General features: G+C 37.7%; 3 protein-coding genes and 3 non-coding genes across 7 annotated transcripts; 2 read left to right on the top strand and 4 right to left on the bottom strand.

Moving 5' to 3' along the window:
- Positions 1-1,053: 1,053 nt before the first annotated feature.
- Positions 1,054-8,217, top strand: LOC103975662 (DEAD-box ATP-dependent RNA helicase 9). Its single transcript, XM_009390686.3, has 7 exons — positions 1,054-1,613; positions 2,157-2,284; positions 2,384-2,792; positions 4,018-4,116; positions 4,223-4,447; positions 5,245-5,406; positions 7,228-8,217. Exons 1-7 carry the CDS (start codon positions 1,212-1,214, stop codon positions 7,765-7,767), a joined length of 1,965 nt encoding a protein of 654 aa, XP_009388961.2. The 5' UTR covers positions 1,054-1,211; the 3' UTR covers positions 7,768-8,217.
- A 1,137-nt stretch (positions 8,218-9,354) lies between these two features.
- LOC135631773 (DEAD-box ATP-dependent RNA helicase 53-like) lies at positions 9,355-15,112 on the top strand. The gene is made up of 7 exons (XM_065139651.1): positions 9,355-9,878; positions 10,419-10,546; positions 10,648-11,056; positions 12,015-12,113; positions 12,220-12,444; positions 12,894-13,055; positions 14,199-15,112. The coding sequence occupies exons 1-7, from the start codon at positions 9,474-9,476 to the stop codon at positions 14,703-14,705; spliced, it is 1,935 nt and encodes a 644-aa protein (XP_064995723.1). The 5' UTR covers positions 9,355-9,473; the 3' UTR covers positions 14,706-15,112.
- A 600-nt stretch (positions 15,113-15,712) lies between these two features.
- LOC135631774 (DNA repair protein recA homolog 1, chloroplastic-like) lies at positions 15,713-23,362 on the bottom strand. 2 transcript variants are annotated; one of them, XM_065139652.1, is made up of 13 exons: positions 22,973-23,362; positions 22,448-22,539; positions 22,271-22,346; positions 20,446-20,508; positions 20,137-20,266; positions 18,317-18,402; positions 18,105-18,230; positions 17,921-18,025; positions 17,783-17,839; positions 17,497-17,559; positions 17,334-17,410; positions 16,557-16,632; positions 15,713-16,060 (listed from the first exon to the last, which is right to left on the bottom strand). In XM_065139652.1, exons 1-13 carry the CDS (start codon positions 23,162-23,164, stop codon positions 15,971-15,973), a joined length of 1,233 nt encoding a protein of 410 aa, XP_064995724.1. In that variant the 5' UTR covers positions 23,165-23,362; the 3' UTR covers positions 15,713-15,970. The 2 variants fall into 2 exon arrangements, with proteins under 2 accessions (XP_064995724.1, XP_064995725.1); XM_065139653.1 differs by having other exon boundaries at positions 16,557-16,629; positions 22,973-23,361.
- On the bottom strand, positions 23,361-23,443 carry TRNAM-CAU (transfer RNA methionine (anticodon CAU)). The gene is given in 2 exon segments: positions 23,361-23,396; positions 23,406-23,443. It is a non-coding gene; the product is annotated as a tRNA-Met (tRNA).
- A 67-nt stretch (positions 23,444-23,510) lies between these two features.
- TRNAM-CAU (transfer RNA methionine (anticodon CAU)) lies at positions 23,511-23,593 on the bottom strand. The gene is given in 2 exon segments: positions 23,511-23,546; positions 23,556-23,593. It is a non-coding gene; the product is annotated as a tRNA-Met (tRNA).
- A 67-nt stretch (positions 23,594-23,660) lies between these two features.
- Positions 23,661-23,743, bottom strand: TRNAM-CAU (transfer RNA methionine (anticodon CAU)). The gene is given in 2 exon segments: positions 23,661-23,696; positions 23,706-23,743. It is a non-coding gene; the product is annotated as a tRNA-Met (tRNA).
- Between the last annotated feature and the right edge of the window lie 64 nt (positions 23,744-23,807).

Raw genomic sequence — 23,807 nt, forward strand, 5'->3', positions numbered from 1 at the left:
TTGCTGATGATAAACAGAAAGCAAACATAGGCAATGAGGAAGACCTGCCGAGATTTAATGAGCACCTATTGTCTGGCTGCAAGCAGAGGCCTGGTCTTAACCATGGCAAAGGGTATCTGCAATGAGATCTTCACCTTTCATTCATTGTCAGGACCCATTGTTCTGGTCATGAGGCCATTTCATAGATTAGCAGGAAGGTTGCATATGATTCCTTTCTTTGTGTAAGTGCCACTGATGAAGGTTACTATTTAAGTGTTTGAACTTTACAAGTGCACCGGTACCATTGTGTTCCCTACCTTCTCTTTTGGTCTCCACTTTTCTTCATAAAAAACAACTAAAGCACAAGGTTCATCAATGAGAGAATGAGTGGTGGGATGTAACTTTTCTCTTTGATGATTCTTCCCTGCAACTCTTGCCAAGTTTCCATTGTGGATCACTAGCCCTCTCTCTTCTCTCTCTCTCTCTCTCGCTCTCTCTCACTCACACTGACAAATGATGAATCAGGCCTATGGACTTTGTTTGGGTCTCACTGTGAAATATTGGGATCCAACCTTATGGACCGGCCTGTTATATATGAAGGTTCAAATCATATCCATTATAAAAAACAAATAACAATAATAAAATGTACTAATTCTTTAGAATTGAATACACGCATCTTTTATCGTCATTTTAATTTTAATTTTTATTAAATTATAAATATTTACTTTTTATTTATAATCTTATATAAAATCTTTTTGCTCATATTATTGATAGCAATTATTTCATCTTTATAATATTTATAATATTTATAATATAGCAATTATTTGATGAGACTACAGCTTTTAGTTCTGACTCAATTTGTCTTCTTATATATATATATATATATATATATATATATATATATATATATATATATATATATATATATATATATATATATATATATATATATATATATATAAAAGAACTTAGATTGACTTGGAAAGCTTAATGATATGCCGGAAATGTAACAGCAAGAAAATTTGCCGGACATAATGATATCAGGTCGATCACGGCCGTCTGATGTCACGACCAACGAATTCGCTTCAACGGCCCCCGATTGGTCAACCATCGCCGCCACTCCCGTATAAATATATTCTCGCTTCTCCCTCTCATTTCCCAAAACCCTAGTCACTCGTCTAGGGTTTTGCCCTCCCGGTCCCTCTTTCTGCTGCGGTTTCGATCCACGGACGATGAACTTCTTTATCCGGAGGTCTTCTTGGGTCGCCGCCTCGGCGTCTAGGCGAGCCCTAGCAGCTCTGGTTTCTTCGAACTTTTCTCTTCTTCCGCCGTCGGTCGCCTTGGCGTCGTCCGTTCCGTCATCAGCCGATGGTATCGTTCCGTTCTTTAGGTTCGCGCAACAAATCGCGTTTTGTGGTTCCCAGCGCAGGGGAATCCACTTCTCGGCCGGGCCTTTGGGGTTCAGGGCCACTGATGTCGCCTGTGCGGAGTACGCCGTCGACGAGTACTACGAAGAAGACAGAGAGAGTCCTGAGGGAGTGGACGAGGGGTTAGAGATCGCCAAGCTGGGGATTTCGCAGGATATCGTGACTCAACTTGCAAATAGGGGGATCACAAAGCTTTTTCCCATACAGGTATTGAAATATCGTCGGCTAAGCTGTCATCGTCTTTTAATCTTCAGAAAATGTTTTTGATTTGTGGAACGGTTTATGGTTCGGGGCAAAGAACTAAAAGAAAAAGAAAATTATACCCATTTTCTTTTCTGTTCTTGAGTTTCTTAACTAAAAGAAAACTTATATTGTCGACAACCTTATGTAACACGCATATAACCTATAAATCTAGATTATCAATTTCTTGGAAATTTAGTAGGTTCAGGTGGTTCTATCTTTCCGTAGTTTTTTATTAATGCAATAGGCTAGATTACACTTTCCGTAGTTTTTTTTTTCTAATGTTTTATAGCGTTCATGGTAAGAGAAATTATGAAGAATTCTATTATTTCAGCAATGTGTTGACCTTTGTGCACGCCTGCTAATTTGTTCGGGAATGCTGAAGTGCTATGTTTCTTATCCATTGATTTATTAATTTTGTTATTTTTTAATCTAAAAGTAAGTATTAGCCTTCTAGAATATCTGTTTTAGCATCAAGTTTATTAATGTTGCTTTTGCACTATTAAATAGAGGGCTGTACTTGAACCTGCAATGCAAGGACAAGACATGATTGGTCGTGCAAGGACGGGTACAGGGAAAACTCTTGCTTTTGGAATACCAATTATGGATAAGATTATCCGCTTTCAGGCCAAGCATGGGTAAGTTCATTGTTCAAGACGTGGATAGACTCCTCGATGAACAATTTTATCTGATTCATGATGCAATATAATCTCTAACTGCTAGATGATTATCTGCAGCTGTGGCAGAAACCCTTTGGCGATGGTCTTGGCACCGACCAGAGAGCTTGCTCGACAAGTTGAGAAGGAATTTAAAGAGTCTTCTAAGTTGTACACTCTTTGTGTGTATGGAGGCTCTCCAATTAGTCAGCAGATGAGAGCACTTGATTCTGGTGTTGATGTTGTGGTTGGGACTCCTGGACGAATTATTGACTTGCTTAATAGAGGCGCCTTGAATTTGTCAGAGATTCAATTTGTTGTCCTTGATGAAGCTGATCAGATGCTTAATGTTGGTTTTGCTGAAGATGTAGAGAGAATTTTGGAAAAGATGCCCCCCAAACATCAAACTTTGATGTTCTCTGCTACAATGCCAACTTGGATCCAAAAGCTTACACGGAAATACCTAAAAGATCCAGTTAATATTGACCTTGTGAGTATGACTCTTCAGTTTACATCCTTATAACATCTGATTTTGCTAGTCAGTCGTTAGTGTTTCTTTATTGTGACTAACAATTTTAGCTTTTCTAGGACTAAGTGCCTCTAGATTGTTGTCCTTCTCTTACTTTTATATATTTATCATATTGCATCTATACATTTCTTTTCCTGTAGTACTGAAAATCTTGAAATTTCTTTGTAATGTCTATGTAATCATGCTGTTGTATATGTATTATGTATATCATTCTTTCCATTTAAAATATTTTGTTATGCTATCTCAGTCGTTTTTTTTTTCTGTGTTATCTTCTTTTATTCATTTTCTTTTTTGAATAAACTGTCTTGATGGCCCAGCCCTTGTATTTTTCAATTATCTCAAAAAGACTTTAGAACTTAAATCCCCATTTCCACTTCTGTTGTCTACTAGTTGTCATCTGCTTGGTTGAAATTTCTTTGTGATGTTTATGTAATCATGCTGTTGTATCTGTATTATGTATTTCATTCTTTCCATTTAAAAGATTATGTCATGTTATCTCAGTTGTTTTTTTCTGGTGTTATCTTTTTTTATTTAATAAACTGTCTTGGTGACCCAACCCTTGTTTTTTTCAATTATCTCAAAATGACTTTAGATCTTAAATATCTGTTTCTATTTCTGTTGTCTACTAATTGTCATTTGCTTAGTTTATACTCCAATCGTAAATAGCATATGGTCTTGTCCTTAGACTGCAATTGTTAAGGTTATCGTAACTGCACTTGTTCAATGTCATTGTTTAGGTTTTCCTGCTATTTTCGAATTTAAAATAAACACTTTGTCTTACCATTTCCAACTAGGATGTTTTACAAACACAATGCTGTTTGGCATTAATTTTCTGTTATTAGGTTTTTATGGATTTACCAATAAGTTTGAGATTATATTCTATGGGAAATATTTTATGTATCATATTTACATAATTGCTTTTTGGTAAGGGTAACTGTTTTCTTTTAAAAATACCTTAATTAAAAACACTGACCTTCGCATGAGGTTAGATAAAAATGTTAAAATTACCTTGATTTTCACTTTTTTTTTTCTATCATAAGCCTGACAAGGTAGTCATTACCTTGCATTCTGATGACCAGAAGATAGCTAAAGCCAGTATGTTTGATGTTCTTGACGCATTTGGTAATTAGTTGCTAATATATTTTGTGTTTGATTCAGAATATTCATGTAGGATGCTTTTTTGTAGGTTGGTGATTCTGACCAGAAGTTAGCAGAAGGGATAACTCTGTACTCTATTGTTTCAGATAATTATGCAAAGGCATCAATTCTTGGGCCACTAATAAAGGTAATTTGTTAGCAGCTGAGCCCAGTGAGCGACCTTATAGCCAAGTCAGCCTTTTTAGTTTAGTTAAACATAGTTTACAAAATAAATTTTGTTGGCTTTTTTCTAGGAACATGCTAAAGGAGGTAAATGCATATTATTTACTCAAACAAAACGTGATGCGGATAGGTTGGCTTATTCCATGGGTCGGAGCTTTGGATGTGAGGCTCTTCATGGTGACATCTCACAGGGCCAGAGGGAAAGAACACTAGCTGGATTTCGTGATGGCCGCTTTAATATTTTGATAGCTACTGATGTTGCTGCTCGTGGATTGGATATACCGAATGTTGATCTGGTGAGCGTCTTTTCTTAGTCAATATGTTATTTTTTTGACACGTCAACTTTTCAAAATTTTCAATATGAAACATTTTTCTCAATTGTAGTTTGTAGATAAGAAATTATGATGCTCCTGATCATCGGATATGTAAGTAGGTGTACTTTTTTAGTAGATTGCAAGAGGAGCCTCTCCAGCAAAGCTATACTCTAATTAATCATTTCATTGGACATATATGTAGCCTGTTGAGTCTGTCTATATTTTGTACCAATTCTTCTGGTGTATCCTTTTACTTTTTTTTCTTCTTTCAGTTGTGTCATGCATGCATGCATTTCTACTGTTCTAATATTTATTCCAATTGACTTCTGGTATCACCATCTCATAGTATTTGATGAACTAGCATTTTTGAAGTAGGATGAGAATAAAAATTTTTGTTTGGTTTGTGTGGTGGTGGTGGTGGTGGTGGTGATGCCCTCCAGTGGTTAAAGACTACTCTAAACTATTCAAACCTTACTCTGCTCAACAGATGTTCTTTTTTTTCTTTCCCAATGTCAAAATTCAACAAATGATGCAAAGATCATGATTTTGTTTTCTACTATGGATAATTTATGTTTACATGTACAGAACATAGTTTATTGACTTAAGTTAATTTAGGTGTGAGAATGGTCAGTATATGCTCATGGTATGATCTTTTTTTTATCAGATGCCTAATTTTAACTTTTTTAGACACTTCACTATTTTTTGTTCTGCTTTGTCAATATTAAGTCATGTTTGAAGGTACCATGCTCTTTACTAAAATGATCATCTTCTTTGGCCAGGTGATACATTATGAACTGCCAAACACAACCGAATTATTTGTTCATAGATCTGGTCGAACTGGGCGAGCTGGCAAAAAAGGTAGTGCGATTCTTATACACTCATATGACCAAAATCGTCTTGTTAGAGGCATTGAACAAGAGATAGGATGCAGGTTTATCGAGGTAATTTTGTTTTTCTTATTTGGGCAAACCAGTTGACAAATTGGACTTTCGACATTCCTCACTTTCACCAGAAGATCGCATTGGATGCTTTGCATTTTTTTGGGTGAAGGCTGGGAAATATTGTTAAGCTAGTTAGCTTTGTGAATTTGTCTATAGTTTTTGCATTCTAGTGGGTATACTATTTTTGTTGGAAGCTGCAGGAACTTGACTATTTGGTTGACATTATTCTTGAAATGTATGTAATTACTTTGAAGAAAGAGTTCTGACAAACATATCTAATATCCCTTGAATTAGCTCATATATTCTATCTGTCCATAAGATCATTAGAATTGACCATTATAACACAGACCCTTTTCCCTCTATTTGAATTATTATGGTCAAACCTTGGCATGCAATTGACCCTGTTTAATGGTGCTTTGATCTTTTCATTGGTATTTGAACTTGAGCTGACTTAAGTTGAATAAGTGAAACATCAACTAATGGTTGCCACTGCTGTGAGTACAATATGGGTTATCTTGGATATTATCAGTTTGAATATGGGATATCTGGAGAGATGAGGTTTCAAAATCCAGCATTTTTAAGGAGATCAGCCATTCCCCCATCTGCTATTGGCTTCTGCTTAAAGAATGATTAGAAATTCATGAAACACCTTAAAAAGAGAACACATTAAAATAATAACTTAATGATAGAAAAATAAGGTACTTTAAAAAAATCAACAGATCAAGAATTAAATCAATATTGAAATTACCACTAATCTTTATTTTCTCAGATTCATCTAAGATTTTACACAGGACATTTAGAAAGGAATTTGAAAACAGCAATTAAAGTACTTAAAAATCAAAATATCAATAATAAAATTGTTAGTGAAATATTTTTTTGTGTAGAATTACTTAATATTTTACCATCTCTCGTAAGTTTTACAGAGAACCCATATATGATTTTGAACCCAAGACTTTGTCTAGACTGTGAACTCCCTTTCTAATTGCGCTGTCTTCAGGTAGTGTCAATTGGACTTCCAAAGGCAAAGTCCGAGTCTAAAAACAGGTGGGAGCAAAAACTGTAGGTGATTAAATTGCATAGAGCAGTTTATGAGGACCTATGTGGTGTACTTGATTTTACCAACAGATGATTGGAGACGAGGCCCTTTTGTCAGTAACTTCTTGTTGCATGCCTTGATCATCTACTGTAGAATTAACATTTGCTGCTGCCACTGATAGGTAACTTGTGTTCCAGAAGAATTTGCTGACTGGAAACCCTTTTGTTTTCACCTCAACTTGCTGCTTCTTTGATGATTTGCCTCTTACCTTCAGGGACAAAGCACCTACCAAATGGATTAGTCTCATCTCCCCTGATGCTTGTTGGATCCACAAAGCCTACACTTCTCTTGTTCTCCTTATCCTTGTTGTCAGTGAGTTGATAGGTCAGCCAGGGTTACTCAGATCACCTCATCATTTAAAGGCATAAGCATCTGACTGTATTTTTGAAATATGAAGATTCTAACTCATTCATATGACCATCTTTAATGCATATGATGAACTATGCATATTTTCTCTATTCGAAGCTGGAAAATGCTAACCCAACATGTTTTAGTTTATTTTATAATTCAAATGTTGAAGATGTTTGCATATCTAGCCTGATATCAACGTTGACTTTCCAGACACATTCTTTAGCATTCTGAGAATAAAGTTATCCTATCGAAGTTCATATGGTCCATGGTCCGTATTTGGGTCACATCTTTCTGTTCCATTTCCACTTTTTTGCTTGCCTTTCCTTTATTTCTTCACACCTACTAATTGATATGGCCTTCGTTCTAATTTTCAGCTACCTAAGATTACAGTTGAGGGTGGCGGAGAAGACATGATTGGTAGCATGCGTGGTGGTCGTTTTGATTCGCACGGAAGTGGCCGAATGGGTGGTTCAGGTTTTGGGCGTGGTGGAAACTATGGCCGTTCTCGTGGTTTTGGAGATTCTGGCCGCCACACAGGCGGCTTCGGAGAATCTGGGTCAGGCCGTTTTGGTTCCTTTGGTGGTTCAACTTCAGGCGCACCAAGCAGACCTGGTGGCTCCAATTTTGGTCGCTCCGATGGTTTTGGGAACTTCAGTTCAGGGCGTTCCAGTGGTCTTGGTGATTCGGGTGCAGGACGTTTTGGCAACTTTGGTAGTTCAGGATCCGGGCGCTTTGGTAGTTTTGGCAACTCAGATTCCGGTCGTTCTAGCAGCTTCAACGATTCCAGCCCAAGCCGCTCTAGTGGTTATGGTGGGTCTGGCCGTAGCAGCAGCTTCGGCAGTTTTGGTGGAGGCTCAAGCAAGGATGATGGCGATGATGGTTGGCCAGGAAGATCCTTCATGAGTTCATCATAGGTTGGTCGTCCACTAGTAAGTATGCAAGAATGCATTTCCTACACTAAAGGAGCTGTTGCACTCTGGCATCTGCAGTCCAAACTAACCTTGGTCTTACCAAAGCCCAGGGGGGGGGGTTCCTTAAGAGACCTTGACATTACTGCTTAAGTTCAATGTTGTTTGTTTTCAATCTTTAACACTTAAAGCTGAAGGATGGAGGTTCCGGAGAGATGCAGCAAATAGGTTTTGCAGCAATACTCTTCCACGAGTCTCAAAACAGACATCTTTTTTGGAGGCCAAATTCGGCAGTTTGAGCTTGTCGACATCCCAGAAACAGATACAGAATCTCTAATCATCACAGAACTCTAGCTTGATCAATTCGGAAGACTGCATTTATAAAATTCCAACATGCATGTAACGTATAAAACCAAAAAGTGGAGGAAAATAAATGCCCTTTTGAGTATGTTGACATGATTGGATGCTCCTCGTGTGATGTGATACTGCTTGCTGCAGCCTTATGGTTTTTCTCTTTCCCACGTCGAGGTAGTCAAGGCAGCACTGAGTACTGAGCTGAGAAAAAACCCACAGTGCTATCCGAAGCCAGGAAGACCAGTGTTTTGCATTTATTTCGCATGATATGTTTGCTCCTCTTCGACAGCTGACACTCGGCCAAAGGCCAAGAAGCTGATATGTCTCATCATCGATCGAACACATTGATTCAACATGAGAAGCGCAGATGTTTATTTTCCAAGACCACCGCACTTTAAATTTCTTTTTCATGAGAAGCTTTAATCCTTCCTTCAACCGAGTGTTTGTTTTGCAGTCAGGTTAAAGCAGCTCAGCAACGAAAAAAAAAATCAATTGAAAGCAGACAACATACCGATACAGATAGAGTAGTCCTTTTAGATTTGTATCGATATTGATACAGAACCTTTTAGATTTGTATCGACAGATGCAGTGGTCGTACTAGGATAAATGGATCTAGATATTTTATTTTTTTAATTATAGGGATGCTAATATAATTTTTTAAAATATAAAGATCAAGATGTTAGGTAACTAACTACTAACTTTTTTTTTCTCTTTTTTTTTGAGTCTCCTCCTTACGTAAAATATTATTTTTCCTCATCTGCATACATGGGTGTATTTTATATATAAGAGGGATACAAATCCATACATAACAATGCATGCAACGTGGTATATCTACGATAAAGATATAGATAGCTGTATTCTTGTGTTCTTTATACGATAGAACGATTAATGCATCTAATGTCATCGGTCGTATCTAATCTCAATGAAAACTTTTATATATATATATATATATATATATATATATAATATTTTAAAATTGATTAAAATTTGTATCATTATCTGATATAATCGGATTCAATAAGTCATGAGTATCAAAAAATTAGGGTGAATAGGTAGGTCAAGAAGTAGCAAGATTGGTGGGACATAAAAGATTCCATGTTTCCAACCCAGACTCCATAGTCGCCAATTCAATCCGGCAGTGATTAGGTCGATCACGGGCCGTCTGATCTCGGAAACCAATCGATTAGATGCGACCAACGTCTTCGCTTCACCGACCCGGATCCCTATTGATCAACCTTCCGCCTCCTCTCCCGCATAAATATCTTTCTCGCTGCCCCCTAAGTTGCCCCCAAAACCCTAGTCCCTCGTCTGGGGTTTCGCCCTCCCGATCCCTCTTCTGCGGTTTCGATCATTGGACGATGAACTTCTTGTTCCGGAGGTCCTCTTCGGTTGCCGCCTCGGCGTCGAGGCGAGCCCTAGTAGCCCTGGTTTCCTCGGAGTCTTCTCTTCTCCCGCCGTCGTTCGCCTCGGCGTCGCTCTTTCCGTCCTCAGCCGACGGTCTCGTTCCGTTCCATAAGTCCGCGCGACAATTCGAGTTTTGCTGTGCCCGGCGCAGGGAAATCCACTTCTCGGCGGGGCCTTTGGGGTTCAGGGCCACTGATGTCGCCTGTGCGGAGTACGCCGTCGATGACTACTGCGAAGATGACAGAAGGAGTCCTGAGCGAGGAGGGGACGAGCGGTTAGAGATCGCCAAGCTGGGGATATCGCAGGATATCGTGACTCAACTCGCAAACAAGGGGATCACAAAGCTTTTTCCCATACAGGTATTGAAATGTCCTCAGCTAAGCTGTCAATCGTCCTTTATTCTTCAGCTACTGTTTTGGACTTGTGGAACGGTTTATTGTTCGGGGCAAACAGCTAAAAGAAAAAGAAAATTCTACCCTTTTCTTTTCTGTTCTTGAGTTTCTTAACTAAGAGCAAATTTATATTGATGTAGTGCGTTGTATTTTTGTCAACCCCCTTATGTAACATACACATAACCTGTAAATCTAGATAATTCATTTCTTGGATATTTAGTTAGGTTCAGATGGTGCTATGGTGGTCTTTTTAGCAGATATTAATTTTTTATAGCTTTCATGGTATGAGTAATTACGAAGCATTCTATCATTTCGGTGATGCGTTGACCTTTGTGCATGCCTGTTTTTTTGGTAAGCTGTTATCTGACATTATTGTGAAGGTGCTATCTTTCTTTTCCATTGATTTATTGATTTGTTATTCGCTGATATCTAAAAGTAAGTATTAATTGTCAAGAATATCTATTTTAGCATCAAGTTTGTTAATGTTGCTTTTGCACTATTGAATAGAGGGCTGTACTTGAACCTGCAATGCAAGGACAAGACATGATTGGTCGTGCAAGGACGGGTACAGGGAAAACTCTTGCCTTTGGAATTCCAATTATGGATAAGATTATCCGCTTTCAGGCCAAACATGGGTGAGTTCATTATTCATGACATGTGGATTGACTCCTTGATGAACATTTTTATATGATTCATAATGCAAGATAGTCTCTAACTGTTAAATGGTTATCTGCAGCTGTGGCAGAAACCCTTTGGCCATGGTACTTGCACCGACCAGAGAGCTTGCTCGACAAGTTGAGAAGGAATTTAAAGAGTCTTCCAAGTTGTACACTCTTTGTGTTTATGGAGGCTCTCCGATTAATGAACAGATGAGAGCACTTAATTATGGTGTTGATGTTGTGGTTGGCACTCCTGGACGAATTATTGACTTGCTTAATAGAGGCGCCTTGAATTTGTCAGAGATTCAATTTGTTGTCCTTGATGAAGCTGATCAGATGCTTAATGTTGGTTTTGCTGAAGATGTAGAGAGAATTTTGGATAAGATGCCCCCAAAACGTCAAACTATGATGTTCTCTGCTACCATGCCAACTTGGATCCGAAAGCTTACACGGAGATACCTAAAAGATCCACTTAATATTGACCTTGTGAGTATGACAATTCAGTTTACATCCCGTTAACATCTGATTTTGTTAGTGTGTAGTTAGCGTATCTCTATCGTGGCTAACAATTTTAGCTTTTCTATGACTAAGATAAATAAGTGCCTCTAGATTGTTGCACTTTAATCATGCTGTTGTCTCTGTATTATGTATTTCATTCTTTCCATTTAAAAGAGTTTGTCATGTTATCTCAATTGTTTATTTTTCACTGTTATCTTTTTTTTATAAAATAAACTGCCTTAATGGTCTGGCCCTTGTATTTTTTCCAATTATCTCAAAAATATTTTAGATCTTAAATATCCGTTCTACTTCTGTTGTCTACTAATTGGCATTTGCTTAGTTGAACTGTATACCCCAATCATAAAAAGCATTATCTGCTTTTATTGGCATAAGGAATATTTTTACTCTATTTGTGCTGTGATGTCATAATAGCATGTAGTCTTGTCCTCAGACTGCAAATTTTAAGGTTATCTTAACTGCACTTGGTCCATGCCATTGTTTATGTTTTCCTGCTATTTTTAAATTTAAAATAAACACTGTCTTACCATTTCCAACTAGGATGTTTTATAAACACAAATGCTGCTTGGCATTTATTTCCTGTTATTAGGTTTTTATGGATTTACCAATAAGTATGTGATTATTACTTTTGGGAAATATTTTATGCATCCTATATACGAAATTTCTGTTTGGTAAAGGGTAACTGTTTTCTTTTAGAAACACCTTTAATAAAAACACTGACCTTAGAATTGTGTTAAAAAAATGTTAAAATTACCTTATTTTTACGTATTTTTTCTATCATAAGTCTGACAAGGTAGTCATTCCCTAGCATCCTGATGACCAGAAGATAGCTAAAGCCAGAATGTTTGATGGGCTTGGCACATTTGGTAATTAATTGCTAATATTTTGTGTTTGTTTCAGAATATTCATGCAGGATGCTTTTTTGTAGGTTGGTGATTCTGACCAGAAGCTAGCAGAAGGGATCACTCTGTACTCTATTGTTTCAGATAATTATGCAAAGCCATCAATTCTTGGGCCACTAATAAAAGTAAGTTGTTAGCAGCTGAGCCCAATAAGCGGTCTTATTACCAATTCATCCTTTTTAGTGTAGTTAAACATAGTTTATTATCTAAATTTTGTTGGCTATTTTTTAGGAACACGCTAAAGGAGGTAAATGCATAGTATTTACTCAAACAAAACGTGATGCTGATAGGTTGGCTTATTCCATGGGTCGGAGCTTTGGATGTGAGGCACTTCATGGGGACATCTCACAGAACCAGAGGGAAAGAACACTAGCTGGATTTCGAGATGGCCGCTTTAATATTTTGATAGCTACTGATGTTGCTGCTCGTGGTTTGGATATACCTAATGTTGATCTGGTGAGCATCTTTTCTTAGTCAATTTTTTTAGTGACACAGATTGACCTTCAGATTTTGCGATTTGAAGCATTTTCCTCTATTGTAGTTTGTAGATGATAAATTATCATTCTCCTGATCATCTGGATATTTAAGTAGGTGTACCTTTTTAGTAGATTGCAAGAGGAGCCGTGGCAGCAAAGCTATACTTGAATTAATCATTTCATTGGATATATACATAGCCTGTTGAGTTGTCTATATTTTTGACCAATTCTTCTGATGTATCCTTTCACCTTAGGTTTGAGAATTAGGTTTGAGAATGGTCAGTATATGCTCATGGTGCGATCTCTTTTCATCGGATGCCTAATTTTAACTTTTTGAGATTCTTCTGATGTATCCTTTCTGCTTTGTCAATATTAAGTCATGATTGAAGGTCCATGTTCTTTACTAAAATGACCATATTCTTTGACCAGGTGATACATTATGAATTGCCAAACACATCTGAATTATTTGTTCATAGATCTGGCCGAACAGGACGAGCTGGCAAAAAAGGCAGTGCAATTCTCATACACTCATATGAGCAAAATCGTGTTGTTAGAGGCATTGAACAAGACATAGGAAGCAGTTTTATTGAGGTAATTTTGTTTTTCTTATATGACCTAACCAGTTGAGAAATTGGACTTTTGGCATATCTCACTTTCATCAGAAGATTGAATTGGATGCTTTGCATTTTTGTGGTGAAGGCTGGGATATATTGTTAAGTTAGTTTACTTTTTGCATTTGTCTAAAGCTTTTGCATGCCGTAGTGGGTATAATATTTGTTGGAAGCTGCAGGAACTTGACTTCATGGTTGATGTCATTCTTGAAATGTATGTAATTAATTTTAAGAAAAAAGTTCTCACAAACAGATCTAATATCCCTTCAAACATGATTGAAGTAGCTCATATATTCTATCTATCCATAAGATCATTAGAATTGACCATTATGGCATAGACCCTTTTCCCTCTATGTGAAGTATTATAGTCAAACCTTGACATGCAATTGACCCTGATTAATGATGCTTTGGTCTTTTCATTAGTATTTGCAAGTTAAGCTGACTTAAATTGAGAAGTGCAACATGAACTAATGGTTGCCACCGCTGAGTAAAATATGGGTTATCTTGGATTTATCGGGAATATGGGATATCTGATACTTTGGAGAGAGAATGTTTCAAAATCCATCACTGTTAAGGAAAAAAAGGAGGAGATAGTCCATTACAATTGGCTTCTGCTAAAGCAATGATATGAAATTCATGAAACACAAATAAAAAAGAAAAAAAAGAACTTTCAAAAAGTAACTTAATGGTAAAAAAATACAGAACTTTAAAAAATTTAACAGATCAAGAACGAAATTAATATTGAAATTACCACTAATCTTTGTTTTCATAGATTCATCTAAGATTTTACACAGGACATTCATAAAGAATTTTGAAAAAAGGAAATAAAGAACTTAAAAATTATTTCACTGACATTATTATTGACATTTTGATTTTTATATTTTTTTGTCCAGAATTACTTGATATTTACCATCTCTAGTAAGTTTAGAACTTCCATTTTGTACTAGTGATATCGATAGTTTTCATACTGATATTCAATTTAAAATTTGATTCAAACTATTTTAGAAATTTATAATCCAAATCTATCATCTTTATTCAATCATCCAGTGTACAAATTTTAAAGCTTATTGTTTTGTACTAATCACCTCTATCTGACTGATATGTTCTTTGTTCGAATTTTCAGCTACCTAAGATTAAAGTTGAGGCTAGTGGAGAAGACATGATTGGTAGCATGCGTGGTGGTCGTTTTGATTCATATGGAAGCGGCCGAATGGGTGGTTCAGGTTTTGGGCGTGGTGGAAACTATGGCCGTTCTCAAGGTTTTGGGGGTTCTGGCGGCCGCACAGGTGGCTTTGGAGAATCTGGGTCAGGCCGTTTTGGTTCCTTCGATGGTTCAGCTTCAGGCACACCAAGTGGTGGCTCCAATTTTGGTCGCTCCGATTATGGGGATATCGGTTCAGGACGTTCTGGTGGTTTTGGTGATTCGGGCACAGGACGTTTTGGCAAGTTTGGTGGCTCAGGATCTGGACGCTTCGGTAGTTTTGGCAGCTCTGATTCTGGTCGTTCTAGCAGCTTCGATGATTCAAGCCGAAGTCGCTCTAGTGGTTATGGTGGGTCTAGTCGAAGCAGCAGGTCCAGCAGGTTTGGTGGACGTTCAAGCAAGGATGATGGTGATGATGATTGGCATTGAAGATCCTTCATGAGTTCATCTTTAGGTTGGTCGTCTACTACTTTTACCATCTACAAGAATGCATTCGTACACTAAAGGAGTTGTTGCACTCTGGCGTCTGCCGTCCAAATTAATCTTGATCTTTCCTAAGCCAGGATTATATAGTTCAATGTTTGATTCAATCCTTTTCCACTCGAAGCTGATGGATGGAGGTTCCAGAAATATTCTGCAATAGGTTACCAGAGGCATTATATTCTAAGCTCCAGGTTAGTTAGCTAGTGTTGCAAAATAATTCATATGTTTGTTGTTTTCGACTGGTGGATGACGATGAACCTGTAACCTGTACTGTGACTGCACTGCACTGTGTTTTATTTGTAGTATACTCTTCGTTGCCTATATAGAATCGTCGTCATGTTCCCGTTCTCATATACTCTTCGTTGCCTATATAAACTGCAATTTTAACATATGGTTGAGAGTTTCTTACTTGTTTCGTCGTTCTATTTCTTAGTAACAAGATAGATACTTTGTTGGTAGTTGTTGCACTAAATCCTCGAGGGTGGTATCGGATCTCCGAACTGATGATGACGGACGAGCTCGTGGAGGCATGCGGGAATCTGTAAGGATTCGTGCTCGTGAAAATAAAAGTATTCGAGGTCGTCTCATGAGTCGCCATGAGACGAGAGTGGCATGTGAGAAGAATGGAATGAACAGGAGAAGAATGGAACGGTATGTCAAGTAATTGGGATTCACCATCGTTGTGCTTCCGACCACTTGGAGACGCGTAAGACTAAAGACCGTTATGGATGGGGGAATTGGTCGGATCACATCACAGCCTCGTGGCACTTTCAGATGCCGCGCCATGTTACTTTTTCACACTACATGTGTACTCTCCGTGAATCTCAATTCAGACATCTCTAACAAATTAGGCAGTTCTTTCGTGCCGATCTTATGAACTTGAATTTCATGACACTGACGACAGTGTGAGCTTTTGTTGCTATCCCAACACAAAAAAAAAATTGCAGAATCTCTAATCGTCACAGAATTGAAGATTGACCAATTCGGAAGACTGCATTTCTCGATTCCAACACGTATAAAAACAAAATTGGAATAATCCTGCATGATGGAATAATGGTCATAACCTACTCACCATCATGATGTGATCCTGCTTGAATGCTGTTTGATTATCTTTTCCGCATCTGAGGTTGTCGAGTCGGCACCGAGTGCTGCATGACAGAAAAAACCTCTGTAGACAGCAAGACAGGTGCTTTTGTATTCATTTCTTCATCCTATGTTTGCTCCTCTTCAGCTGCTGACAATTGGCCAAAGGCCAAGAAGCTCATATGTCTGGACCCATCCATCATCATCGATCGAACAGCCTACGATGATGCATCAATGTACTACATGAAAATGACTCCGTGTAGTATACGACAGATTAACAGATTCTGATAGATTAACCTATGTATGACATGAGAAGCACTAATGTCGAAGTTACAAAGACCAAGTGATAGACTTGGTCATGAGCGCTCATGCATGTTTCTAAAGCAGTATGCTGTTTTTATTATAAAGCATCTCATGATGTTCCTATCTTGGCCAAAATATCATCTTAGAGAGGGGGCACAAAAGGCGTTGCGACACAAGTGCATCTCATTTTTGACATGGCATTGCAATGATACATTTCACGCAAGGGGCAGTTCTATATGAATGATCTTCAAGACAAACCCAGAGTGAAACAAAAGAGAGCGGAAAAATGAGTAGAGAAATTGCAAGTCATGCAACAAAGACAACATGGAGAGTTGAGATTCATGATGACAACCAAATTCTTATGTTATATATATCAGGATAATATTCCAACAAAGGAAGAAGCACGCACACCTTTTCTACTTCATTGCAGATGACAGGGTTTTCCCTCAGATATTGTAATGCCTTTTCTCTGCCTTGTCCGAGCCTGCTGATAACAGTTGTCAGACAAACATAGTATATAGAGACAAAACAGCCTGATAAAGTTTCAATGAGCTTTGTTACTATAATACATCAAATTGATCGTCTGTTTTCAACAGCCTATACAGTTACACGATGTTTAATGTTCTATTTCACCACAATGCTACTAGGATGCATGAACACAAAATCTGTGATGAACCACTAAGAAGATTTCATCCTAAAGCTACATACTACTGGGCCCTTGGCTCCCGAATGAGGTCTTGATTTAAATCAAAGCATATGAAAATTTGATTTCCTTATAGGACTGTGCAATTATTTGATCAAATTTATAACGACCTGAAATCTTGCAGCAGCACCAACAACAGTTTATTCAAGTGTAAAAGTTCATGAAGATATAAAACTGAAACACACAAGTTCCGTATCACACTTGAAGGGATCAGACAACTGTTTGGTTCTTGGATTGGCTGCCACCAGGGCCAAGCACAGAAAGATGATACACCATCTTAATGGTCCTTTAAATGGTACAGAAGATGAGACAGGTATTCAACAATGCAAATTGTTACCTTGCTGCTGCTCGAAAGACCCATCATTTTGAGAAAATATATGTGAAAAACAGAGTGTACGATGCTAAATGCAATAAATCATGCAGAATTTGTGGAGTGCCAGATTTGATTTAATGAACCCATGCTCATGTATATACGGGTGGCTGACCTGTTTTCTCCATGGCTATACCATGATCCTCTCTTGACAACAACATCCATCAACTCGGCACAATCCAAAAGACAACCCTGCATTTCAGATTAGTCAGCCCAGAGGTAAAGCACTAATCTTGTAATTTGTAAATAAGCAAACAATGGGAACATTATGATCCAACCAGCCCACTAACTCCTTCCCCAAATATGATCTCAAACTCAGCTTGTTTGTAGGGCCTGGACACCTGAAGAGAGGACAATCAGACAAATGCCAGTGTGCAACTTGATAAAAGCAAGCATGAGCTTATCTGAATACATAATATGTAGTTTAACTTGTATGAATATATTGATTTCATACATAGATGTAGTTTTACCTAGTTTTACAAATTTGGCATCAGGTTGAGAAACACAAATTTGGTTTGATATATAGATTTGTTTTATATAAATAAACAACCATGTTTTACATACTTTGCTTTTCTGCACTCTTACACGCACCCGAATTCCAACATCTTCATCTCCTTTAGCCTGAACAAAACAATGATTAAATATTAATCAATCATATGTGCTTGCACTAGAAATTGAGCACAAAGTAAGTTATACACTCACAGATTTGATCTTGCCAATAGAGCGTATCTCAAGCCGAAGTGACGCAAAAAATTTTAAAGCAATCCCTCCACTGGTTACTTCAGGATTCCCGTAAAACACCCCAATCTTACGACATCAAAATGTACCGAGAGCTTACAAAATTAGAAGAGAAGGAAGCAGAAAAGAAGGAAATCCTATAACAAACCTTGTATCGTATCTGATTCAGGAAAATGAGAGTACAACCAGCTTTTGAGGCATTTCCTGACATCTTACGCAATGCTTGACTCATTAGACGGGCTTGTAGACCAATTTGTTGCATTCCAATCTCACCCTAAAGTAAGAATTTTAGTCCTTTTGTGTAGTTGGATTATCATTGATCCACTAGAAATACTAAACAAGCATGTATAAAGAACATACCTCAATTTCAGCCCTTGGAGTAAGAGCAGAAACTGAATCAATACAGATGAGATCTATTGCTCCAGATCTGCACATACGATCTGCAACTGAGATAACAAAAGATATTAGTCAAAATGACATTAATTACATAAACTTTGCTAGTTTATCTGCATACCAATCACACTAAACATGATTTCTATCCTTTTGATCATTATATTCTTAGTATACAACAAAAGGAAACTATTAGTACCAACTAGACTCCATGAGTAAGTTGCAGACTTGATGCGAAAGCACATAAGGGAGGAAGTGATTTCTTGACAAGCAGTTACTATATCCATCTGCATAACATCTACCAAAATCCCTATAAGAAAATGCCATCTTAACTCATATGATCTCAAGTCCAAAGCACCACCTTTTTCTAGAGAATGACACCGTTTACATGTCGAAAGATAGTCATTGATTTGCAAATGAATAAACATTTCAATTCATGATTCAGAAGAAAGGGAGAATGATCAACAATGATCTCAACACTAACAGCAACCCTCTCACCTCAAGCCAAGTCCCAATAAGACTCAAATTAGGGCAGCCCTCATCCAAATAGGGGCAGCCACCAAGCAAGGGAGGTGCACGCCCGACAAGGAAAGCCCTACAAGGAAAATCATAATTGTTACGCCCTACCAAAAAAGTCCTTAAACCATAAAAACTTAGGGCACCCTTCTCCCTATAAAACAAGGGATGTGTCACCATCTAAAGGGAATCGAATCAAGAAAAGCCTTTAGCAAAGAGCTAGCCGACCCAAGTTTTGCAGCCTCAGGGCGGCGAAGAGCAATGAGAAGAGAGGGAAGAATTATTCACTGCCGCAACCAACTTCTTCCGACCGCAACCTTTCTTTCTCACATTCCAGCAGCCCAGAGCTACGTCTAGCGACTGCAAGAAGTCCTCAACGTCTACCGCCAGATGTCCAAAACCCCAAGAAGAGGTTCCAGCAACCAAGAGAGAAGGAGGAGACTGAAGACCGATAATGACGGCAACCTACCGAGAGCACCAATGTGCTGTCCAAAAACAACCTACGTTTTCATGCACCCATAAGCTTTCTTTCACGCTTCAATTTTCATTGTTTCAAGTCTCGTAGTTAGGACTTTAACTTTACAAACAAAAGAGATTGTTTTCTTTTGGTTTTACGCTTAGTTTTTCTGCGATAATTCTTTCCTCTGTCAAAACTTCCCGAAAGGTGGTATCGAGTCAATAGATCGTCAAACCCAAACCCCATACAAATTAGAGAATGCATGCATTAGAGGGCTTCAACAGAAATAAATGAAGTTGGCAATGATTCTTATCATGATTAAAGGGATTATGACTGGATTATGCAAGGTTAGAACTGTTTTTTCACCTAAGCTGGCCAAAACTAGCCTCATTGTTAATGTAGTGTGAACCCCTGGTAGAGACAAATGGCAGAGATAAAAATATAAAGCTGAAACCCAATATTGGCAAGATTTAAAACTTTAACGTCCTAAGAAAATTATTGTCATTTTACCTCCTTCACTACAGCTATTTATGTGGTGCATCTAACAATATCCTTAGTACTCAATGATTGAGTGTCTCTAATGAATTCATGAGAACTAATAATTCAAGAGAACCAAATAATAATATTGAGGAAAAGTAAATATGTTTAATATTTTATGTCTGCAAAACTTGAATTGTGTAAGAACATATGACAACCTTAATTATAAAGAAAAAACATCATTTTAAACAGTCATCAACAACATCTGAATTAGAATATTAGAGAGAAAATACTCAGAATTTTAAAAATATATATATCTGAATTGATAACAGAGAGTTACTTTCTAGTGCCATCTCTCCATTGTCAGGTTGGCAGACAATCAAGTTTTCTATGTCTACTCCTAAAGCACTAGAATATGCTGGATCAAATGCATGTTCTGCATCAACAAGCATGGCATTGCCTCCTAGTTTCTGCATTTTCATAGAAAAATGTATTTAGTTGATTACGTTATATGATTACCACAAAGAATTTACACTTGAAGCGTCCAACCTTGTACTGCAAACAAATCCATATTTTTCTAAGAATAGATTACTAGCCCTAAACTCTTTTTTTTTTTTTAAAGAAATGGTTCTATTTGAAGATCACATACCTGTATTTCTGCAATTGCATGTAGAGCTAGGGTAGTCTTTCCACTGCTTTCTGGACCATATATCTGTTAAGTTAAATAAGAAAGTTACAACTTAAATTTGTGCCGTTTAATTTGTAATTCATGGCTACAATTCCTTTCACTCCACATATGATGATTATCTTATTGATTAACTTCTACAACAAAACTTTTAAAGATGTATCAAGTCCAAGATCTAAACAATGTTCTCTGTTTTCATTACATAGGACTGAAGAATATAGATTTTTCAATTTCCCTTCAGCATCAAAATTTAAAACACACTATTACAAGCCGAACATGTAGGCTACATGTGCTAGGCATTATACAAGGGCTTTCTATACCATTGATCCTGAAAAAAAGCAACATCATGGCAGAATGTGATGCCTGCACCAGGCCTCATATTTATCTCTAGTTATGAGAAGTTGAAACTAAGTTTTCATGCTTTAGCACATTAATGAGTAATGCATATTTTCCTAAATAACCAGGATGCCATTGGTCATCGGTTGAATTAACACTATGATACTCTGTAAAAAAAAGTACATGGATTTTTACTGACTACATGTTTGAGCATTCGCTCTTAAGGACATCGTCCTAACAAGAAAAGCCCAACATAGTCGAGAACAAATACCAGTCCCATACTGATTCTAATAACCAATTGAAGTGGTATGTTTCCTAGAAACCAAGTGTTGAACCAATATGTACCATTTAGTATGGAATAATAGAAATAAAAATGTCATATACCAAGAGGTTTCAAGCTATATGATCCATTGGCAGTACCTGGTTGCGACGGTGCCTACTGAAAATTTTGCAGTACATCAAGCATTAACAAGTAATATGGTCATTACTGGTAGTTTGGTCATGCTAGTAAATATCGGCCATTACATACCAGCCTAGCCAGTAATGTGAAACATAAGTGGGAAAAAACATGTAGAATGCAGTAAACAATTATGAGAAAGCTTGGAACATTCATGTAGATTCACTGACAATTGAAACAGATATTAGACAAGAAGATGGCAGAGAATTATGAAAGCATAGTGTGAGAATCATAAAATACATTTGATTAGAAACCTAGTTTAACTACCAGTTAGTATATCTACTGAACTTCCTCTGCTATATATTCAAGCATTACCTCAGTTTCAGATGATATAGGTACAAAGTTAATGTAAAGAGTGATCATTATTTGCATCCTGATACTAGCGGAAATTCTAAATTTCAAATACACTGTGCGGTTATTTTCTTGCCAGTCATATATTCAAGAAATCATCTAAATTGCTAATGTTTTAATAATAGACTGATTCTCTGTGTTTCTTATGTACCTGCTTAATGAAGTTCAAACTGGCAAGTAAGAAGGATCTATAACAGTTATTTTCTTGTCAGTCATATATTCAAGAAATCATCTAAATTGCTAATGTTTTAATAGTAGACTGATTCTATGTGTTTCTTATGCACCTGCTTAATGAAGTTCAAACTGGCAGGTAAGAAGGATTTATAAAAGATAAGTAGCAGGAACAACTCGACCAAATGGGCTAAGGTTTCTGGTTCTTTTCAATAATATGGATGTTATCAGAGACAAAACTGCTGATATTTCTTAGAACTTCAGCAAATTAAGTAATTTAGGGAAAGTATATTGAGTAAAACATTTATCTGGAACCTAGATAACATACTGGTTTATTATCTTCTAGTTTTTTTTTTTTTTCAATATTTCCCCAAGTTGATGAGAAATAGTTGTACAGGACAACAATTATAATTAATACAAAGAATTAGATGACCTAATGATCAACAACCATAACAAAAAAGCAATGATGTTTACCTCTACAACTCTTCCTTTCGGAAGACCACCACCTAAAGCAAAATCCAAAGTCAAACAACCACTTGGAAAGGTCTCGCTGCATTGAAGGCCAATTTCGTTACTTCAACCAACAAACGTACAACATGCATAGGTATCAAACCTTTTAACTAAAAAGGGCAAGGAAAATGAAGAGCATACACTAGAGCACCACCAGCACTGCCTAATCTTGTCACACTTCCCCTGCCAAACGAACTGTTTATATCATTCATTGCTGCTTCCAATGCCTTTAGCTGAACACACATAAATACAGCAGCTTATAATTAGAAATAAGTTCATTGTCAAGTCACGTTGGCCGTAGAGATAACGATTCACCATAGCTTAAGAAAAATATACAAGAGCATTGGGTTTCCAAATCTACTTAAAAAAGATAAATAAGGGGAAGTGCAACTTTGCCTGTTTCATAGAGTCACTACTTCAATAAGGACACATGAGAAATCGGCTATTGTTGCGGAAAAAAGTTGTATATAAATAGGCCGTCTGCACTCTTAATGCAACACTGACATGATGATATGTAGTCTACAGTGAGCACATACTCCCAGTTCATCTTTCGTTTCGAAGCCCTAATATTTTGGTAAGGTAATAGCTAAAGAAGAATCCAAAGAGAAGGCAGTAATGGATTTATCGCTCTTAACAAAGTATTGGTACACGAAATTTGGAACTTACCCGGTCCACCGCGCGAGTGTCAGCGTCACCGGGGAGAGCGCCGTTGCCCTTCAGCTCGAACTCGCAGCGGAGCTTCGTTGGTCGCCTGGGAATAATGGGCAGAGAGCAGGAAAGAGGAGCAGGGACTCGCAGGGAAGAAGGGGAGAGAAGGAGAGGGTTCGCGCGGGGAGGATGGGCCTTCAAGGAACCCATGACTGAGAGGACGAGGAAGAGGATTGAAACTTGGAACCTCACGAAACTCTAGGCACAAGGAGCAGTATGGTCTGAGAAAGTGAAGGCTTTGCTTCTTGATTTGTAGGTATTCGAAGATGCGTCCATGAGAAGGTAAACCCTCAGAGAACTGAGAACAACGGGAGCAAACAACAGCGAAAAAGAATAGCCAAAAAATTGGGGTGAGAGAGGCTCGAACTCTCGACCTCAGGATTACTCAAGCTATGAGACCTACGCGCTAACCAACTGCGCCACCACCCCGATGTTGTCATAGAGCTGAGAACAACGAAGATAAACAAGAGCTTGCGAAAAAGAATAGCCAAAAAATTGGGGTGAGAGAGGCTCGAACTCTCGACCTCAGGATTACTCTAGCTATGAGACCTACGCGCTAACCAACTGCGCCACCACCCCGATGTTGTCATAGAACTGAGAACAATGAATGTAAACAAGAGCTTGCGAAAAAGAATAGCCAAAAAATTGGGGTGAGAGAGGCTCGAACTCTCGACCTCAGGATTACTCTAGCTATGAGACCTACGCGCTAACCAACTGCGCCACCACCCCGATGTGAATCGAGTTGAAGAGTTTGAATATTATCAAATTAAATACAATTCACATAAAATAAAGA

The sequence above is a fragment of the Musa acuminata genome, chromosome BXJ3-2, assembly GCF_036884655.1.
Source record: "Musa acuminata AAA Group cultivar baxijiao chromosome BXJ3-2, Cavendish_Baxijiao_AAA, whole genome shotgun sequence".
NCBI classification, from domain to species: Eukaryota; Viridiplantae; Streptophyta; class Magnoliopsida; order Zingiberales; family Musaceae; genus Musa; species Musa acuminata.

Coding starts and splice junctions, on each gene's coding strand:
- LOC135631773 (XM_065139651.1), top strand. CDS start 9,474: ATGAACTTCTTGTTCCGGAGGTCCTCTTCGGTTGCCGCCTCGGCGTCG. Junction 11,057..12,014: donor ATCCACTTAATATTGACCTT/GTGAGTATGACA, acceptor GCTTTTTTGTAG/GTTGGTGATTCTGACCAGAA. Junction 13,056..14,198: donor TAGGAAGCAGTTTTATTGAG/GTAATTTTGTTT, acceptor TCGAATTTTCAG/CTACCTAAGATTAAAGTTGA.
- LOC103975662 (XM_009390686.3), top strand. CDS start 1,212: ATGAACTTCTTTATCCGGAGGTCTTCTTGGGTCGCCGCCTCGGCGTCT. Junction 1,614..2,156: donor CAAAGCTTTTTCCCATACAG/GTATTGAAATAT, acceptor ACTATTAAATAG/AGGGCTGTACTTGAACCTGC. Junction 4,117..4,222: donor TTCTTGGGCCACTAATAAAG/GTAATTTGTTAG, acceptor GCTTTTTTCTAG/GAACATGCTAAAGGAGGTAA.
- LOC135631774 (XM_065139652.1), bottom strand. CDS start 23,164: ATGGGTTCCTTGAAGGCCCATCCTCCCCGCGCGAACCCTCTCCTTCTC. Junction 22,540..22,972: donor ACACTCGCGCGGTGGACCGG/GTAAGTTCCAAA, acceptor ATGTGTGTTCAG/CTAAAGGCATTGGAAGCAGC. Junction 22,347..22,447: donor AGTGCTGGTGGTGCTCTAGT/GTATGCTCTTCA, acceptor CCTTCAATGCAG/CGAGACCTTTCCAAGTGGTT.